This window comes from Gigantopelta aegis, chromosome 6 (assembly GCF_016097555.1).
Source record: "Gigantopelta aegis isolate Gae_Host chromosome 6, Gae_host_genome, whole genome shotgun sequence".
Classification (NCBI taxonomy): domain Eukaryota; kingdom Metazoa; phylum Mollusca; class Gastropoda; order Neomphalida; family Peltospiridae; genus Gigantopelta; species Gigantopelta aegis.
Window position 1 is genome coordinate 4,132,652 of NC_054704.1, and position 27,998 is coordinate 4,160,649.

The 27,998-nt window shown below is 36.5% G+C and overlaps 1 protein-coding gene across 1 annotated transcript; it reads left to right on the plus strand.

The window, feature by feature from the left end:
- The first annotated feature begins 1,411 nt into the window (after positions 1-1,411).
- Positions 1,412-27,992, plus strand: LOC121374261 (histone-arginine methyltransferase CARMER-like). The gene is made up of 14 exons (XM_041501292.1): positions 1,412-1,563; positions 5,550-5,672; positions 7,092-7,192; positions 10,267-10,371; positions 13,932-14,042; positions 14,509-14,686; positions 16,521-16,611; positions 17,090-17,171; positions 17,638-17,813; positions 18,554-18,691; positions 19,911-20,074; positions 20,538-20,639; positions 23,813-23,937; positions 25,068-27,992. The coding sequence occupies exons 1-14, from the start codon at positions 1,431-1,433 to the stop codon at positions 25,185-25,187; spliced, it is 1,749 nt and encodes a 582-aa protein (XP_041357226.1). The 5' UTR covers positions 1,412-1,430; the 3' UTR covers positions 25,188-27,992.
- The last annotated feature ends 6 nt before the right edge of the window (positions 27,993-27,998 follow it).

Consider the following 27,998-nt stretch of genomic DNA (forward strand, 5'->3'; position numbering starts at 1 on the left):
ACAAAAACAAAACAAAAAACACAAAACTTTTTTGAGGAAGATAAGACGAACTGTAGATTATAAACTTATTGCATTGATTGGTTTTGTTAACACGATCACTAGAGCACATCGGCTATTGGATGTTGAACATTTGTTAATTGTAACAGTCTTCAGAGAAACTCGCTACATGTTTCCATTAGTAAGGGATATTTTATATATATACATACATACATACATGTATTCATACACACACAGGACAGCACATAACACGGTCTTTGGAAACAAAAAACAAAATCAGGAAATGGGTCCACAGAGCAATTTTGACCCCTGAAATATATATATGGGTCTACAGGATCTGATTGCTGATTTGATGCTAAATGAAAACCGTTTGACTAATCCCCCTTCACCCGCAAATGCAAACTATAGGTCTATTCGTCTTTTTTAAACTATATTTTCCAAGGAAATCTATAACTATGAACTTCGCCCCCTGTTAAAATTCCTGCACGTGTCTATGCGTCTTTTTTCTTCTTCTTTTTGTTTTAAATATATGAAATTAATTGTATTGATGAACAAATGTATACAAGGGAGTATGTTGTGACATCTGGATACAAAGTGGCCATTGGGGCATCACCAATTCTCAAAAATCATAGGCGTATGCCCACGGGCTCCCATTTCTGTAGGGGAGCAGGCTGATTTTTGCCCGATTTATACGAAAATGCCCGAATCTGGATAAATCCATTTATTCATATATTATTATCACTGCAAAACAGCTATAAAGTGTTGCAAACGATGCACTACGTATAGAATGATGGAAATTTGTGGAAAGGTTTCAGGAAAGCGATCATTTTGCCCGAATATCGATCTCTTTCTTTTTCACCCGAATTTGATAATTTGTTCCAGCCCTGCCCTCTGTCTCGTACGCTTATGCTTATTAATCCTCTCACCCCACCCCATCTCGCACGTTAAAAGCTGAATTAATTATCCTCCAATATGTCGATTAATAATATTCCGCCGCCGTTTACTGGGGAAAGCAGCCAGCATAATTTTAAGAACAGTATAATTTAATATTGCTTGTATATCGCAAACAAAATAAAAATAATAAAATTTAAACAATTAAATAAAATAATAAAAAGACAAAAAGTCGTCATGACTGATGGGCTAGGGGTGGATGCCAAGCGCGCCACCCCGTTTGTGGAATATCCTGAAGATGTTATATGTCAAACAAAAAAAATGGAATTTACAAATGCTTCCTCAATTCAAGTGTGTTCCTAGATTCGTCCGTTAAAAAATAAAGTTAGTCAACATGATACGAATTTGTAGTTTTAAGTTTCAATTTTAAGTTTATCATGTTTTTGTTTGGTTATATTATGTGAGACCAATGTTGTTTGAAAACGGAACATTAATTGTGAACCAGTCGATTCGATTCCGCGCCTCCATTCCAATATTCCAATATGGCGACAGTTTTTGACAACGTGCTTCTGGCTTCATTTTCAGAAAAAGAACAGTTTAAACTCCATTCAGAAGTTCCACATAAATTGGAAATATTTCAAAAAGCAGAAAGTCTTGTTTTAAAGTTGTATAATGGTGAGACTGTAACCATGTTTAGATTTGTAAATGTAGAAATGTGCAGAACAAAGAATAATTTTGTTCGAACTTTCATAAACATCATTGGCATCATTTTCATTTCATTCTAGAATCACTGTGTATGTGGAGTTCCATCCCTAAAGCCGCATATGTAATAACTAGATGTGTTTAATTTTATTTTAAATGTTCCTCGTAAAAAAAAATACTTCAGTCACTCGGCCCCACTATTTTGGTGTTGAAAAATGACATCTGATTCTGAGCTTTCCAGACGGTTCGTCCACTGGACAATTCGTTCACGGACGATCCGTCCAATCACTAAGGACAATTCGTCCACTCGATGACAGCATTTTTTCAAACATAATAATAGTTATTTCTTTGACATTGTAATCATTTCTTAAAGCCGCACACCCTAGTTCCATCCAGCGAAAATAAATTATAATTTGGTTAATCTACAAACCTGTAACACACTTAGATCACGTTTTTATCCAATGGAGTGAAAAAGCAGGTTTTATATCGATAAATACCATGGGAATCCCCATGTCCCAATTGCTTGAAATAATTTTGAAAGTTAGTATTCTGATGTCACCGGTAGATGTTGCTCGAAGCACAACAATGCCTACGTCACGACAAATTTCACAGACTTGGGGTGCGTTCCTTTCACCTCTCCTGGACATGTTCCAACTGTTCTGTCCTGGTTGTATCCCCTCTCCAGATATCGTAAGACTTAGCAAAATTATCGGTTTTAAGGGTTTGTAACGTTTTGTATTGAGACACTTACTTGTCTGAACTTTATTGTTACTGAAAATGTTCACGAACTGTGAAGAAAAATCTCACAAATGAACAACAACAAATCGGATGTAGATTGCGCGAACCGTGCACGAGAAAACAAACCAAACCAAAATGATAACGGTCACATGGTATAGCAACATCTGTGACATTGAAATGGAAATATCCCGTCTAAAAATAGATTAGACCTTGTCTGCGCAACATTTTTTTTTCAGAGGTCCATGCCATTTTATGAAATACGAAAAATGCATTTTGTGGTATTACAAAAACCAGGATTACTAAAAAACACTTCAGGTGAATGGAAATGTATATTCTAAATAATAAACGGTAAGTAAAGTGCAATTTTATTTGTGAAAAAATGGGTTTAATAGCGAAAAACAACGCCGTAATGGTTAACAACTAGCCGTAACTAGGGTGTGTCCCTTTAACATTATTTTGTGGTATACTATAACCAAAAAAGTAAAATATAGTTAGAATTCAACATTAATATCCAGTTTTTATTAACTGTTTGTATTCATTATCATGTGGACGATTCATCCACTCGCTCGTATATTATCTCACATGTCACGATGTGGTAAATAGGTAATGCAAGCCTCCGCGTCGGAAGACTTTATTACACCCCCACCCCATGTCCTGTTCTCCTTCAATGGCATAAATTCTATCCACTGTACCCTCCCTCATCACATGTTATCCCCATATGCCTAATAACCTCGAAATAAAATAAAAACTCGTCTTCAATTCCAATTTAATTAAATGTACATTAAAAAACAATAAAAAAAAACAACAAATGTCATTCAAAAGTTAACATATATGAATTAGTGAAAATGAACAAGCGAATGTTTTTGGTCAATTAAATCAGTGTAGGATCGATGAATGGTATTTCGTCGTCGTTAACTGCACAAATCACTGTAGGAGATTATTGGTGAAAAAGGCTTAAGCAGTAATGAGCCTGCATTGCTAATTACGTAACATTATCACAATAGAGGACATCTGTACACTTAATTGGTAAAGCAAACAGAACAAAAATACGGGGTAAAATATATCTAATAATTTATTTAGCCCCCACGTACATGTAGTACACATTATTTAGTCCGTGGACGAAATGTACTGGGGAAATAAAAACTCGGTGGACGAATCGACTGCATCCCGATTCTGAACTGGAAAAGATTTCGATCCATACCCCTCAATATCAAAGACTAAAGACTAACCCTATCCCTAACCACTGAAAGGGGGGTATGGGTCGAAATCATACCCAGAACTGTCGTCCTATTTCGGGACTTCCTCCTTTTTAAACTAATATGCCACCTACCGTTTGTTTATGTTTCAAGTCTCAAAGTAAGATGTGTAGACAATCACGTAGCTAAGAAATATTAAGTATATCCAATTATTTGTTACATTTAACCTTAAAACCTATTTTTTCTACACAAGTTGAACTAAAATAGGTCAAAAACACATAACCCGTATGGCACGTTATGCCCATAATAACATTTGTAGTTTTCTTAATTTATGGTGATCATGCCCAAAATTCATATCAAAGTGTCGTCTGCATGTGCATGTTTATTTTGACTTGTGAGTGACATCAGTAAAAATGTGAGGTCACACATCAATAGTTTTTTTATGGAAGCAAATAAGGCTGCTAAAATTTAAAAACGTAAACGAAGGATGTAGATGAGTAGAGATTTAGAAACATGACTATTACTACACTATATATAGTCGGTATTATATTTAAATAAATAGTAAAAGAATATTTAGATAAAAAATAGAAATAACCACCGCTATTTAAAAAAAAAAGTTTGTTCCACTTTATGTTACAAGCAATATTTTAAACACCATGCAGCAATCTGCTGACTGCCAAATCAATCAAAATAATTATTAAAACAGTTCCTTTTTTATTGATTGTTTCAAAACATAAATTCCACCATGCAAATTACAGTTATAAGACTGTTTTTATGACCTTTTATGCTTCTATACTTGACAGAAAATAGTCAATAACACAACACAGTAGAGAACTTTGTTTTTTCGTGCCGTCAGCGGGGGTAGGCCGATTGTAAGCACGTGTGTACTTTTGATTGCATCAAATATGTATATTTTTCTGCATTGTTGGTTAAAGTAATAATTAAAACGTTTCTTCAACTAATAATTATAATAAAATTACAAAGCAGTTTTAAAATACTGTATAATACTTTATTTTCGCGTGGAATTTATTTTCGCTTTTTTCGCGTGTGAATGAAATTCGTAAAAATATATTCCAACCGAAAATAAAGTTTTTATAAAGGCCGACAGAAAAAAATTAAAAATATGTAGTCTCGTTCAACTATACCACATTAGTTTCCGATGTACGAGGCTAGTAGTATTATTAGTAACGAAGCAGTGCCCGTGACAGGAGGGATCCTGTCACGGAACAAACCACAAAACACAAAAGCTGTTTAAAACTTTAAATCAAGAACACGATTGTAAGTACATACATGATAATAAAACAATACTAATACTAAAAAGCTTTATGCTGTTTAGTAGCTTGTGCCTTCAAATTTCGTTTCGTTTGTTTTCGGTTTTTGTTTTTATAACAATTATAAGGATCGAGAAAAACTGCACGCGGTAAGCACCTTCTGTAAGCTTATTAACTTGTAAACAATAAAGTCTTGATTGGTTAAAGCAGGAAAACTATTGTTTTATGTGTATAGCACTCGTGTGTACATGTAGGATTAGTTCTACAGATTAGCGTAACAACCGGCAAAACTAAGTTCCGTTTTTAAAACAAAATTATTGACATCTGTACTTCGTTTTTTTATTAATGGGGGTTGGGGGATTCGCGAAAATAAATGTTTGCAAATTGACCTATTTTCATTAAATCGCGAAAATTTGATCCCGCGAAAATAAAGTATTCTACAGTTTACTAATGCAATTATTAAATACCTCGAAGCACAAGGAACCCATGCTAATGACAGCGAATATTTTCAGAGTATTGACATGAATTATATCAATTTTTTTCTGTATTGATGGAACACCTTTAAAAGAACTATTTCCAAATATTAAATTACCCCTAACTTTTAAAGTTCTCTCTAAAATGAAAATTTAGTAATAATACAATAAGGGGAAATAACTCTGTTTGATATATTTTTTTTTTAAATGACCGCAGACCTTTAAACGAAACACAAAAAAAAATATGGGTGCAGTGAAAGCATGTGAGTTTTATTTTGCAGGAAATGAGAAAGCTACTAGTATTACAGTTAACAATGATACAGAATACTCCCGACTGGGAAAGCAGTCTGTTGTGTTTACCAATGGAGACAACTCGATGCTACTCCAGTTCCCTTCTATTCATGGTAAGTCCAATATTGAAATATATTATCCACAACATGCCTCCATGCGAAGATATACGGTACCTATTTTATTAATCCACAAATATTTTGAATATTTACTGATGTTGGAAAATAGTTAACGGTGGATTCCAATAATCACAAGTGTTTCATATAAAATCGACATCCAAAGACCTTCACATTGACCACTGATTCAGCTAAAATCTTCTTTATTTTAACAAATATTTAGCTCTTTTTATGTCTGTCTGGACCTTGTTAATATCAAGGCACGTCTCAATTTTGCATCTTTCAGTTTAAATACAGAGATATGCAGGCCATAGGATTTCATGGGAAACACTTTTTCGGTTCCATGCCTTGTGATCTAGGTTCTGTGAAAACAAGTCATGGGAACCCATTTTTAGTACCATTGATTTAAATTATTGCAAAAATCTGTTTAGAGAGACACATTTTCAAACTCTAATATAAAGTTAATTTTTGACACGCCCTGTTACGTCATTTCCTTCCATAATGAAAGCACAGAAAATAGTGTGGCCTTTTTGATTGGCACCTTCAGTACTCCAGCACATGCGTTATGTCGACTTCAGTGACATTAGTCAGACGGTTAAATAGTTTCTACAAAATTATATTTGAATTTAAATATTATTTCTTTACCCCTATATTTAAGAGATACACTACAAATAATTAGTGCCAGTGCCAGTGATTTTGGTTCAAATGTGTAACATGTTTGATTTGAGCACGTTTGGGAACTCTGATTCAGGTTTAACTGAACCGGAACACTGAGAAGTTCGGTTAACACAATGATCCGAATCTGGTCTCGTGATTGAATTAAACACACACTTCAGTAGTGTGGTATCGGAAACATAATTTAATTTTTTTTAATTGTATATATTATTTCTGTTCAATAGTCGTACTCAATATATAATAATAATCATGGGAAACAAAATTTCGGGACCATGTTTTTATCGACATGGTACTGGAGACAATCATTACCTTAAAATCCGAAGGCCTGGACATGTTGCAGAATATTCTGTTTGAAATTTGTGTACGTCATGTTCAAGAGTTGATCATATCTCAGTTTTACAGTCATTGCAGAGTATTCTGTTTGAAATTTGTGTATGTCATTTTCAAGAGTTGATCACATCTCAGTTTTACAGTCATTGCAGAGTATTCTGTTTATATGGTGTACAGCATGTTACCAAGTTGACCCTATCGGACTGAGAGAAGTTGGAGTCATCTTAATCTTTATTTTATGTCTGATGCAATCTTTCTTTATGCAAAAAGATCTTGCTTTAAATAAAGTGTTATTTTGTGTGTAGTGGATGTACCAAACAAATCACTTGAGCTTCCTTTGTGTGATCAACTGTACAAAAAGCCAAAATAACTACTGAGTGTGTTTAAACGTAAGCTGGTTTGTTTGTGTTTCAGCAATGAAGAGTTTCCAGCACCAGCTGAAGGAGTTGAAGAAAAGCAGCCAATCAGTGTTTTCGAGTCGCACTGACGAGGCATCGGCTGTTCAGTATTTTCAGGTGTGTACACGCTGCACTAGCAAATACAGTAAAGTACTCTTACTGCAAGGGACCAGGAACATCGGTTTGTTATAGCAGTAGTTTGTTGTAAAATTACAGAAGTTAGCTGTTTTCATTCAGGAAGTCAGCCATTTTGGATTTTTCAAATTTCAACAACATAACACAAGAATTAGTGGGGTGGGTTTTTTTTTAATATTTCATTTATTATCACCAATAGAAGCAAATATGCAAATAATTACAGCATGTCGAATCAAATGAGTGTTCAATCAGTCACGTTTTGAAACAAAGTTGCTTATTTCTGTTTGCTTAGTGAGCGTTGGTCTCATAGCCTGCAGGGCTGTAGCGATGTCAGCAATTGGATGAAACACGGGCATAGCTACATCAACTTCACTTTGGAAAAACAGTGTTATCATATCCAGTGCACTCAAGGTCTCAATCACAGGTCTCCTCAGCCTCCAGTGTATCTTCCATCTCTGTGTAAGAATCCATGTGCACACTGTTACGTTTGGCAATAATGTCTTTAATAATATCGTAGTCAGTCGGCTGCTCAATAATAACAATATTTTCATCAGTGGTCAAATAGTTGTCTAATGTGATGTCGTCTGAGACCGGTATTGTTGACACAAGTTCGTTCCACACTGCCTGAAGGGTAGATAGTGGTGTATTGCCATCCTCATCATCGGAACTCTTCTGGCTGTCACTGGAAATAGTATTCTTGAAACCGCCCTTATAAAAACAGTTCACTATGCACAACGCTGTCACATGACACCAAGCTCGATGGGCCATGTTAATAGCCATCCAGATACAAACGGAGTCCTCTTCTTGCCTGTCATAAGCCTTTATTATGTCGCTCATGATTTCACACCTGTAATATTGCTTCAAGTTGGAAATAATACCTTGATCCATTGGCTGAATTTTTGATGTTGTATTCGGTGGTAGGAAAGCCAAGGTTACACTTTTCAGTCCGGGTATTTTGGGATGGGCAGGGCAATTGTCAACAAGCAATAGAATGCTTTGTCATGGTCTTATCAAGTGACTGAACCATTTCCGTAAACATAGCCCCAGTCATCCATACCTTCTTATTGGACTTGTACTCCACCGGTAAACTTCTAACATTTCCGTAAACATAGCCCCAGTCATCCATACCTTCTTATTGGACTTGTACTGGACATTTTGTAGCCCCAGTCATCCATACCTTCTTATTGGACTTGTACTCCAAACTTCTAACATTTCCGTAAACATAGCCCCGTGGACTTGTACTCCACCGGTAAACTTCTAACATTTCCGTAAACATAGCCCCAGTCATCCATACCTTCTTATTGGACTTGTACTCCACCGGTAAACTTCTAACATTTCCGTAAACATAGCCCCAGTCATCCATACCTTCTTATTGGACTTGTACTCCACCGGTAAACTTCTAACATTTCCGTAAACATAGCCCCAGTCATCCATACCTTCTTATTGGACTTGTACTCCACCGGTAAACTTCTAACATTCTTCAAGTTTCACTTTTCCCGTCCCTATCATGTTTGCTACGACAAGAAGAGTTATTCGGTCTTTTGATTTTTCACCACCATGGGACTTTTCACCTTTCAGCTGTAGTGTTCTTTGAGGAACCAGTTTATATAAAAAAAAACATTTTATCTGCATTGAAGATGTTGTCAGGATGAAATTCGGCTAGTTGAGAAGTCAGCCAGTTATCAACTGCAGAACTTTCACCATGCATCGCTTTTGAAACAATCCATGCAGTGTTGGACTTAAAATTGTGTTGGCCAAGCTTATCGGCAGGTTCATTAGCTTTCTGCATGAGGGCGATGTTGCTGTTGCATGTCGACTTAAACCACTCAAAGAGGGCGCCGTCGATATCTTGAAATTCTGATGTGCGGTTTATTTTTCTTGCCGTGCTGAACTCGGATGACTGACATTTTGTTAATATTGTTTCCCTTTGCTTCAGAATGGTGCTAATAGTGGATTTCGGCTGCTATATTTTTCTTTGATTTTGGCCGGATTTAATAGCTGATATAATTTGGAATTTCGTATCTAGATCAAGCGCTTTTCTCTTACGTGATGACTTGCTTTCCGTCATGATTGCGCATCTTCCGAATACTATTCAACATTAAATAATATTTGTGTTACCTTTCTTCAAAACAAATTATCCGATTATTTCAGGCTAATTACAATGACTGTATAGTGAGTTGATTGTGTCAGTCTTATTGTTGGATACCGGCACTTACACAAGCACACAATAGCAGTGAAGTGAGAACACATGGTTAATTGCTCAATACATTAATGATCCCTTAATTAATACCAATCTATGACGTAAAGTTAGGCGGTCGTTATCTGATTGGACTTATCAGTGCGGTTGTTTGGGAGGGATTGCTGTTCATGCTACTGATTGATAAAATAAAAATATGATACTAAAATTTTTGATCGGTTTGCTGTATATGCACTAATTTACACTGAAATTAACAATTTTGACCAAAAAATTGGTTCGTTTTAACAGTTAATTTGCTATACATAGTTCGTTCTACACATTAAAATTTATTACTAATATATAATGTAAACGTATTCGTTGTAAAAGTATTTTACTGTACAGTGAAACTGGGCTTAGCTCTCATCCACCTAGCTTTACAACCAGAAAACGTCATCACTCATTTCAATGTGAAATATGTAATTTTGAACCTACATTTTTCAACCTCAAATTGTAAAAAAACCCAACTGATGTAACTGATGTGTCATAGGGTTTTTACGTTAGTTTTGCTCATCTCGACTACAGGCGAGAATGGGAGGAAAACAGTTAAACAGACACAGCAGGCAGTTTCACAAGTTGGTGCTTGCTTTATAATGATTCAGATGTGCAGTCATTAATGATCTGGGTGAAAAGCAAAGCAGCCGTTTATTTATGTGCTATTGTTTGTTGTTGGTTTTTGTGATGTCATGTTGTTGATTAAATCTAATATCATGAACTGGTATAGTGTTTTCTGATCAGTTTTTATTGCCAAATGTGATTTTATGTAGTTTTCTTTTGCGTGTTTAATATCTAATGCATTTTTGTTGTTGTTTTATTGTTGTAGTTCTATGGATATTTATCCCAGCAGCAAAACATGATGCAGGATTATATACGGACATCAACTTATCAGCGGGCAGTGTTGGGCAATATTACAGACTTTCATGATAAGGTATGTTTAAACTAACATGATCTAAAATTAGTGATGTTAACCTTTAGACTACTAGATTAACTTTTGACAAAAACCATGTTGAATGGGTACAAGTTAATAATTTTTACTCACGTATTCACTTAAATATTTTATAAATAAATAAAATAAAGTTCATATTTGAATTGGTAAGTAATTTTCGTGGGATTTTCAAATTTTTATGATATTTTAGATCAGTTAAATGTTGATTAAAATTAGACAAAAAATCTAAAAAGTTGTGTTTACAGGCATTTGTGGCCATCTGTCCAGTATTTATGCCCATTATTCCCAATAACAGTAGTTTTCTGACCAGAATTTGTTGTAAAAAATGAACTACGATTCGTATCTCAATATTTGGTGATTTTTGTTGTTTGTAAAATGATCAAATTTATTACCAGTTTAGCTGTCACAATGAGTTATCGATACCTAAATATGACCGCAACGTGCCGTCATTGTCATCAAGCAAAAATACTTGCCAAAAACACTTTTTAACTCAAAATTCCAAGGTGTTTTCCACTGAAAAACTAAAGCTGTCAGTGTCAGTCCAAATTTTTCCTGTTGGTATATTTTTATTTCCAGTGAATGCCATGTGCAAAATTGCAGCAAATATGAATTGGGGAATGCACTATGCACAAGGATGTGATTTTTCATCCAATTTCAGCTTTCTTTTTTTGCTTAAAATAATTTTCACAAAATGGACTCGATATGATTGGAAATGCTAAAAAAATTACCTTTATGTAGGTATTGTGGAGAGATTTCAGCTTTTAAAAGATATTTTGAGCTTTTATTTTAAAATAGGTATCACATCACTGTATACAATGTACAGTATGTCGACTGGCATGGTGTCGGACGAGATATCTCGTTTGCTGTAGTCAGAAAGTTAAAACAGGTATCACATCACTGTATACAATGTACAGTATGTCGACTGGCATGGTGTCGGACGAGATATCTCGTCTGCAGTAGTCAGAAAGTTAAAATAAGTATCACATCACTGTATACAATGTACAGTATGTCGACTGGCATGGTGTCGGACGAGATATCTCGTCTGCAGTAGTCAGAAAGTTAAAATAGGTATCACATCACTGTATACAATGTACAGTATGTCGACTGGCATGGTGTCGGACGAGATATCTCGTCTGCAGTAGTCAGAAAGTTAAAATAGGTATCACATCACTGTATACAATGTACAGTATGTCGACTGGCATGGTGTCGGACGAGATATCTCGTCTGCAGTAGTCAGAAAGTTAAAATAGGTATCACATCACTGTATACAATGTACAGTATGTCGACTGGCATGGTGTCGGACGAGATATCTCGTCTGCAGTAGTCAGAAAGTTAAAATAGGTATCACATCACTGTATACAATGTACAGTATGTCGACTGGCATGGTGTCGGACGAGATATCTCGTCTGCAGTAGTCAGAAAGTTAAAATAGGTATCACATCACTGTATACAATGTACAGTATGTCGACTGGCATGGTGTCGGACGAGATATCTCGTTTGCTGTAGTCAGAAAGTTAAAATAGGTATCACATCACTGTATACAATGTACAGTATGTCGACTGGCATGGTGTCGGACGAGATATCTCGTCTGCAGTAGTCAGAAAGTTAAAATAGGTATCACATCACTGTATACAATGTACAGTATGTCGACTGGCATGGTGTCGGACGAGATATCTCGTCTGCAGTAGTCAGAAAGTTAAAATAGGTATCACATCACTGTATACAATGTACAGTATGTCGACTGGCATGGTGTCGGACGAGATATCTCGTCTGCAGTAGTCAGAAAGTTAAAATAGGTATCACAACACTGTATACAATGTACAGTATGTCGACTGGCATGGTGTCGGACGAGATATCTCGTCTGCAGTAGTCAGAAAGTTAAAATAGGTATCACATCACTGTATACAATGTACAGTATGTCGACTGGCATGGTGTCGGACGAGATATCTCGTTTGCTGTAGTCAGAAAGTTAAAACAGGTATCACATCACTGTATACAATGTACAGTATGTCGACTGGCATGGTGTCGGACGAGATATCTCGTCTGCAGTAGTCAGAAAGTTAAAATAGGTATCACATCACTGTATACAATGTACAGTATGTCGACTGGCATGGTGTCGGACGAGATATCTCGTCTGCAGTAGTCAGAAAGTTAAAATAGGTATCACATCACTGTATACAATGTACAGTATGTCGACTGGCATGGTGTCGGACGAGATATCTCGTTTGCTGTAGTCAGAAAGTTAAAATAGGTATCACAACACTGTATACAATGTACAGTATGTCGACTGGCATGGTGTCGGACGAGATATCTCGTTTGCTGTAGTCAGAAAGTTAAAACAGGTATCACATCACTGTATACAATGTACAGTATGTCGACTGGCATGGTGTCGGACGAGATATCTCGTCTGCAGTAGTCAGAAAGTTAAAATAGGTATCACATCACTGTATACAATGTACAGTATGTCGACTGGCATGGTGTCGGACGAGATATCTCGTCTGCAGTAGTCAGAAAGTTAAAATAGGTATCACATCACTGTATACAATGTACAGTATGTCGACTGGCATGGTGTCGGACGAGATATCTCGTTTGCTGTAGTCAGAAAGTTAAAATAGGTATCACATCACTGTATACAATGTACAGTATGTCGACTGGCATGGTGTCGCACGAGTACCTATGACTGACTATCCGACTGACTACCCTCTTGTCAAATGCTGCATTTACATATTTTGTAAATATGAATATCCTGCCCCCACTTTCCACCCCAATCTAAGGATTTTTAAGCTCAATCTTCCTCTTTAGGTGACATATATGATTATTACTATTAATAAAATTGTATTTATTTAAAGTAGGGCTAGTGAATTTTTAATCATGGCTAGTACATTTTTAAAATCACTGATCCCATGGCTAGTGGATTTTTATAAAATTCTAGAAGCGCTGCTTTGTTATGGATATAGTGATACTGTTTTTTCTCCATGTGACTTTGTTATGGTTATAGACCGGCCTCGGTGGTGTCGTGGCAGGCCATCAGTCTACAGGCTGGTAGGTACTGGGTTCTGATCCCAGTCGAGGCATGGGATTTTTATTCCAGATACCGACTTCAAACCCTGAGTGAGTGCTCTGCAAGGCTCAATGGGTAGGTGTAAACCACTTGCACCGACCAGTGATTCATAACTGGTTCAACAAAGGCCATGGTTTGTGCTATCCTGCCTGTGGGAAGCGCAAATAAAAGATCCCTTGCTGCTAATCGGAAGAGTAGCCCATGTAGTGGCGACAGCGGGTTTCATCTAAAAATCTGTGTGGTCCTTAACCAAATGTCTGACGCCATATAACCGTAAAAATAATGTGTTGAGTGCGTCGTTAAATAAAACATTTCTTTCTTTGTTATGGATATAGTGATACTGTTTTTTCTCCATGTCACTTTGTTATGGATATAGTGATACTGTTTTTTCTCCATGTCACTTTGTTATGGATATAGTGATACTGTTTTTTCTCCATGTTACTTTATTATGGATATAGTGGTACTGTTTTTTAATCCTCAGGTTGTTTTGGATGTTGGCGCTGGTTCAGGGATTCTGTCATTCTTTGCCATCCAGGCTGGTGCTAAAAAGGTTTACGCCATTGAGGCCAGTAACATGGCGGAACACTGTGAGGTAACCGCTGCAAAACTAATTCAACACATTTATTAAACAGAGTGTTTTTCAGGAGGAGGAATGACGGGGATTAAATCTAAATTTGAAGACTGTAAATACTGAACTTGTGTCATAACATACTTTGGGATAGGTACACACACACACATGCACAAAATATTTAAAACAATAATTCACACATTATCACATCTTTTGTTCTGTGTACTTTTTTAATATTGAAACATTTTAATACATTTTTCACAAGAATAAACATTTTATATTAATTTTATGATTTATTGTATGTAACACCCAGGTGAAGTGTGCTAAAGTGGGTTTTTTCAAAACATTAAACATAAATGCTAATTTGTTTCGAATAAAATTTGATAGTTCACATTCATATTATAATTAGGTTATGTCCGAGAATTCTTTTAAATTTTTTATTCCCATGTCAAAATTTATTAAAGTCTAGCGGATAAATGTCGTATTGTAGAGGCTGGTACAGACTAACAACCTGAGTAGCCATATAGTGGTGATCCCGGGGAAGGTGGAGGAGGTGAATGTGCCGGAACTGGTCGACACGATCATCTCTGAACCCATGGGATACATGCTGTTCAACGAGAGAATGCTTGAGAGCTTCCTGCATGCCAAAAAGTGGTTGAAACCAGGAGGTATGGCTCAGTCTCTCACACTCGCAGTTCTTCCATTCACACTGAGGATTATCACAAACAATTCTATTTTTGAGGTTAAAATAAACCAAAATTGTGCATTATTTATGTATGTCACAATTTTATTGAATTATTGTTTAACTGTAATTGTTAGAATCTGTTATTATAATAGTTGTCATGTATTGCTGAGGAAATGTTCATGTTGGCCAGTCTTGGGACAATATTTCGAAATCTTTGATAACCAAGTCAGTTCAGTGGATTTTTACCCATAGTCCTTCCCATCGGGGAATGTCGGTTTGTTACTTTAATATGTACCATAACCAGGGTTGAAAAAAATCATGATTTTTTTTTTTAAATAAAAAAAATCGGATTTTTTAATATTTAAATCAGATTTATTTGATTTTTTTAATTTTTACTTTAATTTGGAGCTTCTGAATTGAATACTTGCTCCCTGTTAAATACACGATTTGGAAGCTTCACTGCATTCTGAAAGGAAATACCTCGAACATCTAGAAATGAGGCAACAAAATGCATTTTGGGGGTTATTGAGTTAATGTTTAAGTACTTGGTGTTTAGCCAGGATGGCTATATAAGGTGATTTGACACGTGAAGTCAGTGACTTCAAGTAACATCTGTGAGATCTGACTCTAGAGCATCCCCAAATTCGTCCAATTAACCACATTGAAGCAGAGTGGCTTCACTTGACACCTATTGTCATCCCAACCATAGATTTGGGGGAATTGTCACTGATCAGTATGACTTGTTAGACTACATGGTGTTGAAATCTAATTGCAATCTAATTATAAATATATGTAAAAATAATTATCTAGTGTAAGTAACAATTGATTTTAAATAACACTTCATTTTTTGTACTGCAAGTTAGTTGATAAATCACATGTTTACAAAATAATCAATAAAAATAAATGAAATAATCATAAAAATCAAATGAAACATAATAAAAAAAATTAAAAAATTGAAATGCATGTTTTTTTTGCAGTGATTTAAGTCAAACAACTCTGACCACAACTTATTTAATTCTGATCTGATTTTTTTCTAAAATGCACACAAAAATAGTGGGTGTTTTTTTTCTTCAAAAAGACTTATTTTTATTTTTATTTTTACATCAAATCAGACTGAAATTATTTACAAATAACTGTTCATAGAGGCTGGAAAGGATGATAGGGAACCGATTGTTCAGAGACATGCATTATATTTAGGTGATCTAATTGATTATCAGTGTTTCTGCCAGAAAGAAATTTTTGGGTATGGTGCTATGAAACTGTATGTGACCACAGTCAGTATGGAGGGCCTCCCCAGAAAGAAAATGGGTTACGTTTAGTGTTAGGGTTAAGAAAATCATACAGTAATGATAAGAGTAATTAATTTTGTGAAAAAGTCAACGGTAAAAAAATAAAATTTGGGTATGGCGCCATACCCGTTTTACCCTCTGGCAGAAACCCTGATTTATATACGTTAATGACAATATTTCCTGCTGATATTCTAAGTTTTTAGTCTAATAACATTAAATTAAAAATATTTTATAGCAAATGAGCAGTTTGATACTTCAGTATGCTGTCTTGTATCTGAGATATAAGAGATCTGTTGATGCTAATGGGAAAATGTAGCTGATGATTAATGCTCTAGTGGTGGTGTTAAACAAAACAGTTTTTAATTGAAATAAAAATGTCCACAAAATCTAGACATATATATAAAATTTGTTCTGATTTTCCTTTTTCCTGTCTGAATTATATTATATTATCTGAAAACAAATAATTCTGTAAAATGTATCAGTAATCTGAATTGGTGAATTTTTTAGTGTGTTGTGGGTTTTTTTCAGGGAAAATGTTCCCCTCTCAAGGAGATTTGCATATAGCTCCGTTCACTGATGAATCTTTATACATGGAACAATATTCAAAAGCTAATTTCTGGTTGGTACTTTAGTTAAGAAATTGTCTTTAGTTGTAGATGCACATTTTATGTTATGTGCTAATAAGATTTGAAGTTAGTTCAGTTTCTACATTAAAATACTGTTGTAAATAAGACATCTGCACCATGGATGGGAACTGTTGTGCAGTTAGTCCATTGATTAGTTCAGTTTCTACATTAAAATACTGTTGTAAATAAGACATCTGCACCATGGATGGGAACTGTTGTGCAGTTAGTCCATTGATTAGTTCAGTTTCTACATTAAAATACTGTTGTAAATAAGGGGAAATAACTGGATATTTATGCCTTATATTTGAAAATTCTCTTACATTTTCCTCTCCATGCCAGCACTTTTATTTCAATGAATTTAGCTAATTTACTCTTTCTGTTTTATTTTTTAAAAATTTAATTTGGTTGATGTAGAACAGTGGAATGTAGAGCTGTGGAAGTGTTGTATATGGAGTTGCGTTCTTGTTTCAGGTATCAAGAGTCATTCCACGGTGTCAACCTAACGAGCCTGCGCACAGCGGCTCTTGACGAATACTTCAGACAGCCAGTCGTCGTGAGTAATCAGAGCATTTTTCTTCGTCTTTTTTTTTGCTTTTTTTTTTTTATTTTTTTAAAGTGTGTGGTACTTGTAACAACATCACATTATGCAAATATTTAGTTATTATACTGTGAGATAAAAAGAGTGATAATTACTCATCTAGGATGCTACATGGTAGGCTTCAAGATGTTGATTTTCGGATACCAGATGATGGTGAATTTGACAAATTATAATAAAAGTTCAAAACAAAAATCATGAACTGGCATATTTAATAAGCCTTTGTTATGATATTTAGTTTCACAAAGGCAAATTGAATTTGACTACACAATATAAAAATTAGACAAATTGATCGTAATAAAGATAATTTAGTTTAAATTTTCAAAATATAATGCATTATTGTTGTTTTTATGTTAATTAGTTACGCTAGGTTACGAAAATGTAAGTAAAAATGTGACCTAAGATTGAGCTGTATGTTTTTCAGGATACGTTTGACATCCGAATCTGCCTTGCGAAGCCAAACAAGCATGAGGTAAATTTCCAGAAGGTTGTCGAGACGGACCTCCACGTGATAGAGATCCCCTTGTCCTTCACCATCATGACGTCCGGCATGGTGCACGGGCTAGCCTTCTGGTTTGATGTAGCGTTCTTCGGGTCAGAGTAAGTGGCTCTTACTAATTTGAAGTTGGGAACAGTTTAAAAAAGGTGGTGTTAAAATTCTACAGGTTTCCTAGAAAGGAAGTTGTCTGGTAAATGGGTATAAGCAGTGGTATCCCGTTATTAAAGAAAGTGGAAGGAGCTGGAGGAGTGCATGGTGGGGGTGGGTGGGTGGGTATATTATTGTACAGGTCTTATAATAGAAACAAATTGACATGGGAGAGGAGCAAGTGTTGTACATTTCTTGTAATAGAAAAAAAAGTAATTGCTCATCTAATGCCACTGCAGTGATCTTCAGTTAAAGTTGATTTGCTGGCTTACTGAGATGGAAAATATTACAAAACATTGTGTAAAAATCAGGTACGTTTCAACTTTATTTCTTCTGTTCTAAGACTAATTCCTGGCGAGACACGTTCAATATTATGTAACCACCAGCTCACCAGAGGGCGTATTCACTGAGATGGTACAAAATGGATATGCCTTTTATATATAATGGCCATCGCATTTAACATTTTTATTAATTAAATATAATAATATACTTGTTGATATTAAGCAATAATGTGCATATTATATCGTTGAATATGCATGCTAGTCCAAAAGCCTTGTGCGAGCATTCCTTTTATATTAAAATATTAAATGATTTATCTAGCCTCTGATGGGATTGAGTTGTAACAGAAGTTTGTTAGTATTAAAACAAGAATGATGTATCTAGACTAAAATGGTGATTATCTCTTTACCGTCAGTGCCCATGTGTGGTTGTCGACATCTCCGACCGAGCCCCTGACTCACTGGTACCAGGTGAGGTGTCTCATCCAGACTCCCATCCTCGTCAAGCTCGGCCAGACACTCACGGGGAAAGTCACTCTCAGGTGTAACTGCAGGTAATAATGCATCAGTCGTGTTAAAGTGTATATGTTGGTAGTGTATACTGAGTTCTTAGAGGTAGTACTAAACCAAATAACTTCCGGTTAGGTCAGAGTTTGAGGTGCACCTAACTTTTGTTAGAAAAATTAACACCACAAGTCCTGTGATTAGTGATAAATATGAGTGTTTGTTGTCTAAAAAAGAAATTGGGTTTCATCTGGGGAAAATATGTATGCAATTTTATTTCATCTAGTACCACTGTGTCAAGTAGGCTTGTGCTTGAAACATGTATGCGGTACCTGTAAAAAAACCCAACCCCAAAATACTCCAATTTTTGTGCTGAACTAGGGTAGTCATAAATGTTTCCCGTTATCTCTGAAATAAGCAGCTTGACCCCCAATTTGTTTCTGATTCACTTTAATGGAATGGAATGTACGGTGGTAGTATTTATATCTGTGGTATTTATGTCGACTGATATGCTGCAGATAGCCGTTTTAGCTACATATGTTACTATTGTCGCCTATGGGATTTGATTTGGTAGTATACACCCTATAAAAAAGTAAAGTTTGTTTTGTTTAATGACACCACTAGAGCACATTGATATATTAATCATCGGCTATTGCATGTCAAACATTTGGCAATTCTGACTCGTAGTCAATAGAGGAAACCCGCTACATTTTCTTAATGCAGCAAGGGATCTTTTATATGCATTTGCCCACAGACAGGAAAGCACATACCACAGCCTTTGACCAGATGTGGCGCACTTGTTGGAATGAGAAAAAAACCAATCATTTGAACAGTTTCACTGAGGTGGTTTGATTCTGCGACACAAACACCTCAAGTGAGCGCTCAACCGACTACGTTAAATCCCGCCCCCCAATAACAAAGAGTGTGTGGTAAAATATATTAAGCACACGTTCATGTTACATTCATGTTGGTCATTGAGAAATTTTATCCCTTGATTTTTTTTTTCTTTCTTATTTAGTTTCTTTCTTTCTTTCTTTCTTTCTTCATCTACTGAGTGGAAAAAAAGTTTAATTGTCAAAATACCTCCGATCAAAACCCATTTTACAAAATTTTTTATTTCCTTGTGTTTATAATTCTGTGATGAAAAGTTAACGTCAATCATTTTCTATCAACATTTTTTAAACTTGGTAGGAACGAAATATTACCAGTACATCTGATATCAAATGTTACCTACAGTTTTTCAAAGTGGTGAATATATTTGTTTTCTAGACAGAGCTACGATGTGGATATCGAGCTGAACATACCAGGAAGCACCAACAAGTCTGTGAACACTCTTGATCTCAAGAATCCATTCTTCAGGTACACCGGCCAGCCCCCACAAGCTCCCCCCGGGACTAGCAGTTCTTCGGCAACATCAATGTACTGGAACTCGGGTACGCATTCTTATGCTCATTGCTTGTTTTATTATCAGTGAATTATATTTAACAGTAAAACCACAATATTGCTGCCATCATTCACGTGATGTGTTAATGAACCTGCTAGTGATAGGGACTACTGTAGTCAAGTACCAATCATAGACTCACAGTATGACTGTTTTAGTCAACATGATTTGTATTTATTACCATTGTGGAGCACACACAGTGTGTTGTGACTGTCAATCTGTGGAACACTTGGCCCATACTTTTGAAGATACAATATTGTATAACAGTCATAGGCTGTGATGTCACTATGGCATCGTAATGATGTCATAGCATACATTAATGACTATTTGTGTCTTACATTGAGCCCTAATAACTAGTATTTGTTGTGCAATGAAGTTAATACAGGTAATTTCCTCTTAATTGTATACTTTTATTTTTATTTTTATTATTATTATTTTTTGTTTTTGTTGTGTAGTTCAAGGCCAGACATATGTGAATGATCTGTTGAATGGAATGTCCGACCCCAACCAAGCATTGAACCTGCAGGGTGTGGTACAGACCAACCTTATAGCTGTGTGTAAGTTTCTCACGATATGTTGTCAGTTAGCGTTCATCCCAAGTGGGGCGCTAGTTCTTAACAACATGTTTTTACTGCTGGTTTTACACAAGACAGTGGACACTATGTATAAAAGAAAATTTCTGTGGTGGTATTTTTACTAATATTGATGAAATACTGTTTGCTTTTACTAAACACATGTCTTTTCTTTGTTTTGAGTTGACCAAAAAACCCCAGCTAAACACTATTTGGTACCTGTTCATGATTCAAGTGCATAGTGTTTGAGAATATTTTCAAACTGGACAATACAGTATGATGACCAGACGTGATTCGTTTATGCACTTAACAGATTGTTAAAATTGTCCACTTTAACACTAGATTAACATGTTCGCTGTGTGAGGGGAACAGGTGTCATGTAGCTCAGTGTGGCTGTGTGTGAGTGGAACAGGTGTCACGTAGCTCAGTGTAGCTGTGTGTGAGGGGAACAGGTGTCATGTAGCTCAGTGTGGCTGTGTGTGAGGGGAACAGTTTGGCAGTGTGTGAGGGGAACGGCTGTCATGTAGCTCAGTGTGGCTGTGTGTGAGGGGAACGGCTGTCATGTAGCTCAGTATGGCTGTGTGTGAGGGGAACAGTTTGGCAGTGTGTGAGGGGAATGGCTGTCATGTAGCTCAGTGTGGCTGTGTGTGAGGGGAACAGTTTGGCAGTGTGTGAGGGGAACGGCTGTCATGTAGCTCATTGTGGCTGTGTGTGAGGGGAACAGGTGACATGTAGCTCAGTGTGGCTGTGAGGAAAACAGGTGTCATGTAGCTCAGTGTGGCTGTGAGGGGAACAGGTGTCATGTAGCTCAGTGTGGCTGTGTGTGAGGGGAACAATTTGGCAGTGTGTGAGGGGAACAGCTGTCATGTAGCTCAGTGTGGCTGTGTGTGAGGGGAACAGTTTGGCAGTGTGTGAGGGGAACAGTTTGGCAGTGTATGAGGGGAACGGCTGTCATGTAGCTCAGTGTGACTGTGAGGGGAACAGGTGTCATGTAGCTCAGTGGCTGTGTGAGAGGGGAACAGGTGTCATGTAGCTCAGTGTGGCTGTGTGAGGGGAACAGGTGTCACGTAGCTCAGTGTGGCTGTGTGAGGGGAACAGGTGTCACATAGCTCAGTGGCTGTGAGGGGAACAGGTGTCACGTAGCTCAGTGTGGTTGTGTGTGAGGGGAACAGGTGTCACGTAGGTCAGTGTGGCTGTGTGTGAGGGGAACAGGTGTCGCGTAACTCAGTGTGGCTATGTGTGAGGGGAACAGGTGTCACGTAGCTCAGTGTGGCTGTGTGTGAGGGGAACAGGTGTCACGTAACTCAGTGTGGCTGTGTGTGAGGGGAACAGGTGTCACGTAGCTCAGTGTGGCTGTGTGAGGGGAACAGGTGTCACGTAGCTCAGTGTGGCTATGTGTGAGGGGAACAGGTGTCGCGTAACTCAGTGTGGCTATGTGTGAGGGGAACAGGTGTCACGTAACTCAGTGTGGCTATGTGTGAGGGGAACAGGTGTCACGTAGCTCAGTGTGGCTGTGTGTGAGGGGAACAGGTGTCACGTAGCTCAGTGTGGCTATGTGTGAGGGGAACAGGTGTCGCGTAACTCAGTGTGGCTATGTGTGAGGGGAACAGGTGTCACGTAGCTCAGTGTGGCTATGTGTGAGGGGAACAGGTGTCACGTAGCTCAGTGTGGCTGTGTGTGAGGAACAGTTTGGCAGTGGTTGCCTGAGGTGCAGTGGTTTGGAGGATCAGTCCCCCTCCCCAATAGACTTTAAGTGTTTTTTCCCATCCCAACCAGTGCTGCAAATGGTACATTAAAAGTTGTGATACACAAGAGAAAGAAAACAAGTTTGTAGAACTAGTTACCATAGCTTAGTACACTATCACGTTTGGTTTTCCTTAAATCTTGTTCTTTCATTTACCAGATTTGGAACACCGACCCGTCTCTTCACTAATCCATCGAACAAGTATATCTAAATATCTACTTGTCTGCCAATATTTTCACTTGTCCAAATAAGTGGTTTGTTTTATTTAAGTGTAAGAACAATGTTTTTGATTGCTAAAAATAAAACTGCATTGAACATTTTCACTTGTCCTCTGGACTACCATTTGCTTGTCCGGGTAGATTTTCACTTGGGACAAACGGACAAGTGCACATTTCGAACACTGCTGTCATCAAGTTTCTCGCCAAGAAAAGTGAAACCACTACTGAAATGAACACGTGTATGGTTGGTGTATATGGTGTTAAGACTCCCAATTATTGAACAATTGCAAATTGGTCAACTGAATTCAAGTGAGGTCGAGAAAGCTTTGCAGATGATCCAAGGTTTGGAAGACATTGCGATGTTAAGCCAAGGTTTTGGCATCTGTTTCTTGGGATGTCAAAGGTGTTTTAAAACCTACAAACAATGGTGCCTATTATGTTGGTTTTATAAGAAAATGGTGACTAGCAATGCCATCAACATGACCATGGGCCGGGACACATTTCGCCTGTCGAACCAGCCATTATTTTACAGTTGTATTTACGCATTAGTTTGAGTCATCAAGTTTGGTCCTGAACATTTTGCTTCGGGCAGGCAGCTAGTAGCTGATTGGGGCGAATATGGCAGGAATATCGGCTAATTTCGACCCCAGTTCTGCATATGGGCAATAGCTTATGAAAAATTCCTGCTTGATTTTTCAGTAGAAGTGTTTCTTCTCAACCAAGTATTGAAATAACCAAGTGGTTGTAGTTGACAATGTGCTGAGGTGTTAAATAAACATTTCTATCCTTTTATGATTGACATCTCACTTGAATTCTGATAAAATTCTTAGTTTTGAATTGCTGAACAAATATTCTGTAAATTTTATGCTGGACAGAATTAATTAGTTGGGAGTTTTATTAATTAAATTGGAATAAAATGAATTTGTTTTAAGAAAGCTCATCTGATTCATTTGGAGATGTTGTTAAAATGTTATTAACAAATTACTCTGATTTAACTAATTTTTAATTAATAATCTTAATGCCTTGGATTCTTTAAAAAGCTAAATAAAAGACAGTAATTGTTATTGTTTTGTGTTAGCTAACATGGTACTTTAAAAAGCTAAAGAAAAGATAGTAAGTGTTATTGTTTTGTATTAGCTAACGTGGTACTTTAAAAAGCTAAAGAAAAGACAGTAAGTGTTGTTGTTTTGTTTTAGCTAACGTGGCCCCTATCAACCCGGGCAGTATTCCTAGTGTAAGCAGCCAGGTAGCTAATAGTTACGCTAACCGGACATCTATTGGTGGTGGAATTAGTCCAGTCAACTTCTCGACAAACTCACAGGTATGATCCGCATTTCGCTCACCTGAACATCTTGTACAGGTAACAACTTGCGTCGGTGGTCACCTGTTAGTTCAGTTATACACGAGATTAATAGAGCTTTTATTTAACCTTTAGACTACTGGATTAATTTTTAACAAAAACCACGTCGAGTGGGTACATGTTTATAATTTTTACTGACATATATTCACTTAAATGTTTTATAAATACATGAAATAAAGTTCAAATATGAATTGGTAAGTATTATTTTCGTGGGTTTTGGTGATTCAGTTAATGGTGATTAAAATTAAGCAAAAAATCGAAAAAGTCACGTTTACTTACGGGCATTTATGGCCAGCTGTCCAGTATTATGTCCATTATTCCCGATAACCGTGGTTTTCTGACCAGAATGTTTTTTAAAATCTGAACTACGATTCATATTGCAATATTTGGTGATTTCGTTTTTGGTAAAACATCAAATTTATTATCAAATTAGCTGTCAGAATCAACTATTGATCCCTGAAAATGGCCGCGACATGCCGCCATTGTTGTCAAGCGAATATTCTTGCTGAAAACCATTTTAAGGTATTTTCAATTGAAACAATCAAAATAAAAGCCACCATTTTGAAAGGAAATCTTTTTTCTTTTATTATATTTCCGTTTCTGGTGACTGTCGTGCAAAATGGCTGGAAATATGAATTGGGGAATGCACTGTATAGAGTATACAGTGTGTCGACTGATGTGACATCGGGCGAGATGTCTCGCCTGTAGTAGTCGAAGGTTAAGACAATGTATCTTTACTGAGAAATGAAATGTGTATGTTTCGGTGTTATTTAATACAGCAGTGTCCAAATCTTTGTTTTATTTAATATAGCCATGAATAAATTCTGTTTCTGATTATGTTCTGTATGCTTGATTCTGAACAAAATAATGTCTTATCTCATCATGTTCACTGGATTTGTATCCAGTTGAACAGCTTTGGAATAAGCTACAAGTGTGTACTGTTTGCTTATCTTCCAACATGGCAGTAAGGCTCAGAACCACATTTTAGGTGTAACTTTCAGAACTGTGTAATCGATATATAGGAATGCTTCAGATAAATTTCTTGTGCCTGCTTTTAATTTTATGTTGGGTTTTTCCTTTCTGTTCTACAGAGCGTGTTGACTGGAACTTCATCCAACTACCCTGTATGCAACCAGTTCATGATCGGAGACTACGCGATGCCGGGAAACCTCGTCCTGTCGTCGGGATACCAGAAATCGCAAGCCTACTAGTGCGAATGTGCCAACACTGTGTAACATATATCTCCAGCTATTTATAACATTTCTCTCAGGTCGTCCTCATCGTCTTTTGGAAGCTGCGCAGTGCAGGCGTGCTTGAACAGAGTTAACACTGCACAAAACAGTTACGTCGTGACAGACTTTTGTCAAGAGTGAACCATGATGACAATGATGGGGTTTCAAACAAAACGCCACGAATATTGGAAGATGTTTTATCTGGTTTTCGAAAATGATGGACACTTGTCGGGGTGGGTTGGGTTAAAATTTAATAGAGATTATCATTGGAATATTGGCGGACATCCTATTGTGAAAAGAATGGATTGTTTTAGAGGGGAAGGGGATGGTGTGAAATCAGAACACCACTGAAATATTGGAAGGCATTTTACCTATATCCATGAGTACCAGTGGACAGTCACTGTTTGTTTAGGGGGTGGGGATGAGCACATGTGAACGAGAACTACTGATGTTTATTTGTGTGACTGACGATGTGAGAACTCGATGAAATTTGGTGTTTGCAGATTCTTGTGCCATTAACTTACAACTTGCCGTGTTCATCATTAATGGGGCTGCGGAATGTTCTTATCTTAGGGGTTTTGTGTTATTAATATATTTTAGACTGTTTGCTTGAATCAGTCGGATTCGTCATGTTAAATCAAGTAGTTTTGGCACATTGACTTTAAAGTACAGAACAAATTATGAAAGCAAAAATATTTCAAGTCTTAATCATCTAGAAAGTGAACAAATATTCATGTCCATAAGCTATTTCAGGGGACAATATTTCAAAGTCTTGAATAAGTGGAAAGTCAGTTCACATAATTTTTAATTTTTATTTGCATAACCTATGGGTTACCTCAAACTGGCATCCAACTTTTATTTTAAATCATTAAAGAACAGTTGACTTTTGGCAGATTGCATGAATTTAAAATTGTGTAACTGACTCCCGAACAGAACTATGATCTGCAAAATACATTGTTCGTGGTATTTTATACATGAACGTTGTTACTGTATACTGTTTTTAATTGTAATGTATCAGGAGTATTGAACACGGTGAATAAGCAGCCTTGTGAACACTGGTGCAATAAATTGGTAATCTGTCACAAAGCAAAACCACATGTTGGGGGAGACTACTCTTCTGTTAGATGAAATGGTGCTCACTGGTGGTCAGTATGGAGTTGATAGCCCTGGTCAGAGTACCTATATGATGTAGGTAGGCTGGTATATTAGTTTTAAAATTGATAATTGTTAAAAACAACACAACATTCATTTTTTAACACCAGTTTATAATAACGTCTAACTAGAGTTCAGCAGTTATGATAAGGAATACTAAATGTAGTATTTTTAACAGTGAATTCTCCCTGAAATATATACCACAAAAATGTTCAGAGGGATGAGCGCTCAAACACTTTGACTGGTTTTCATTCTATCTTGTCCAGTCTTATTTAACGTCAGTTGCAAAGAAAATGGTTTTATGAGCCTCGGCCTCCAAATATCGTTGTATTCCATGGAGGTGGCTGCATGAGCAGGTTTAAACCAGTTTCTTATACATTTAATAATGACTGCATTGTTGAGACTCAACTGCTGTATGATATACAAACTGGTAAGAGACATGGACTTCACAGTCGTAGGTCAGAAATATTTCTCTTGCCTTTTTGTAATGTCAACATTTGCTTTAAATTGAAATGACTGGAATGTGAGTGTTGAGAATTTGGTTCAATACCTGTGTAATAGATAATACAGTGCACCATTGCCACAGTGAAGTAAAAGCCACAAATTGATTGTTGCGATGTATATTATACATCAATATTACAGAACTGACAACTCCTGCCATCTATATGTATTGAGTGTTTTCGACAAGCAAAAAAAATGTACTGTGTACAGTTTGATTTTAGATTTGTGTAACTTAGCATTGTATATACTTGTCCAAATGTTCATAATGTATTTAATATGTGTATCGGGGTAACAAGCTGCTACTCTACAACACTATACATATTTCTTTCAGTGCGTGTACAAACTAGGCTCTCCTTTTTCTTTTTTATTGTGCCGTTTGTGCTGCAGATATGAAATTGACAAGTGGGGTGGATTCATTTAAATGGGCATTTTCTACAATAATGCATCAAATTTGGGTTTCAACCAGAGGTTTCAAGGGGTAAAATTACATATAAGCTTTGAAATTAATGGATTCCTTTTTATAATTTTTAGATAGATTACAGTAAAAGAACTGTTATTTACAATTTGTCAAAGCAAATGAAATGTGGTGTCCAATTTGAAAAGATTTCAAACCATAAGCACTTCGTAGGGGCACTTATGATCCATTTTGTTTTCATTACGTACTCTTATTTTCTTGCAGAAAGCCTGCAAATAATCATCTTGAAATAAAATTCTATCCGTGTATATTTTGTAAGGCAATTTTCAGTTTACTCTAACATTTTATTGAAATTTTTAAAATGAAAGTTTACTTTTAAATAAATACAGATAGACCGATAACACTCACACACACACACGTACATACAGATAATTAAAATTGACATGTTACTGTAATCACTACAACTGTTTCCTTTTTAGACCTTATTAAAAGTAGATCCATTGTTTTTATATCTTTTAAATGGCACTCTAGTTCTAGACTGTAACATATAACTAGTTGATTATGACACTTGTAATTTAGTCATCTTTGCATTTTGGCAAAGTATTAAATGTCTGCTTTATTTACTGTTTTGGATTGATCTATCATTTATGAAGTAAAGTGGAAACCAAAATAAATGTTGACTACATGCATCAGTAGTGTGGTTTTCATATAAATTCCTTGCA

Excerpts from the sequence above, each read along its gene's own strand:
- LOC121374261 (XM_041501292.1), top strand. The coding sequence starts at position 1,431 with ATGGCGACAGTTTTTGACAACGTGCTTCTGGCTTCATTTTCAGAAAAA. Across the intron at positions 20,075-20,537 it reads ATCAATGTACTGGAACTCGG|TTCAAGGCCAGACATATGTG; the intron begins GTACGCATTCTT and ends TTTGTTGTGTAG. Across the intron at positions 23,938-25,067 it reads ACTTCTCGACAAACTCACAG|AGCGTGTTGACTGGAACTTC; the intron begins GTATGATCCGCA and ends TCTGTTCTACAG.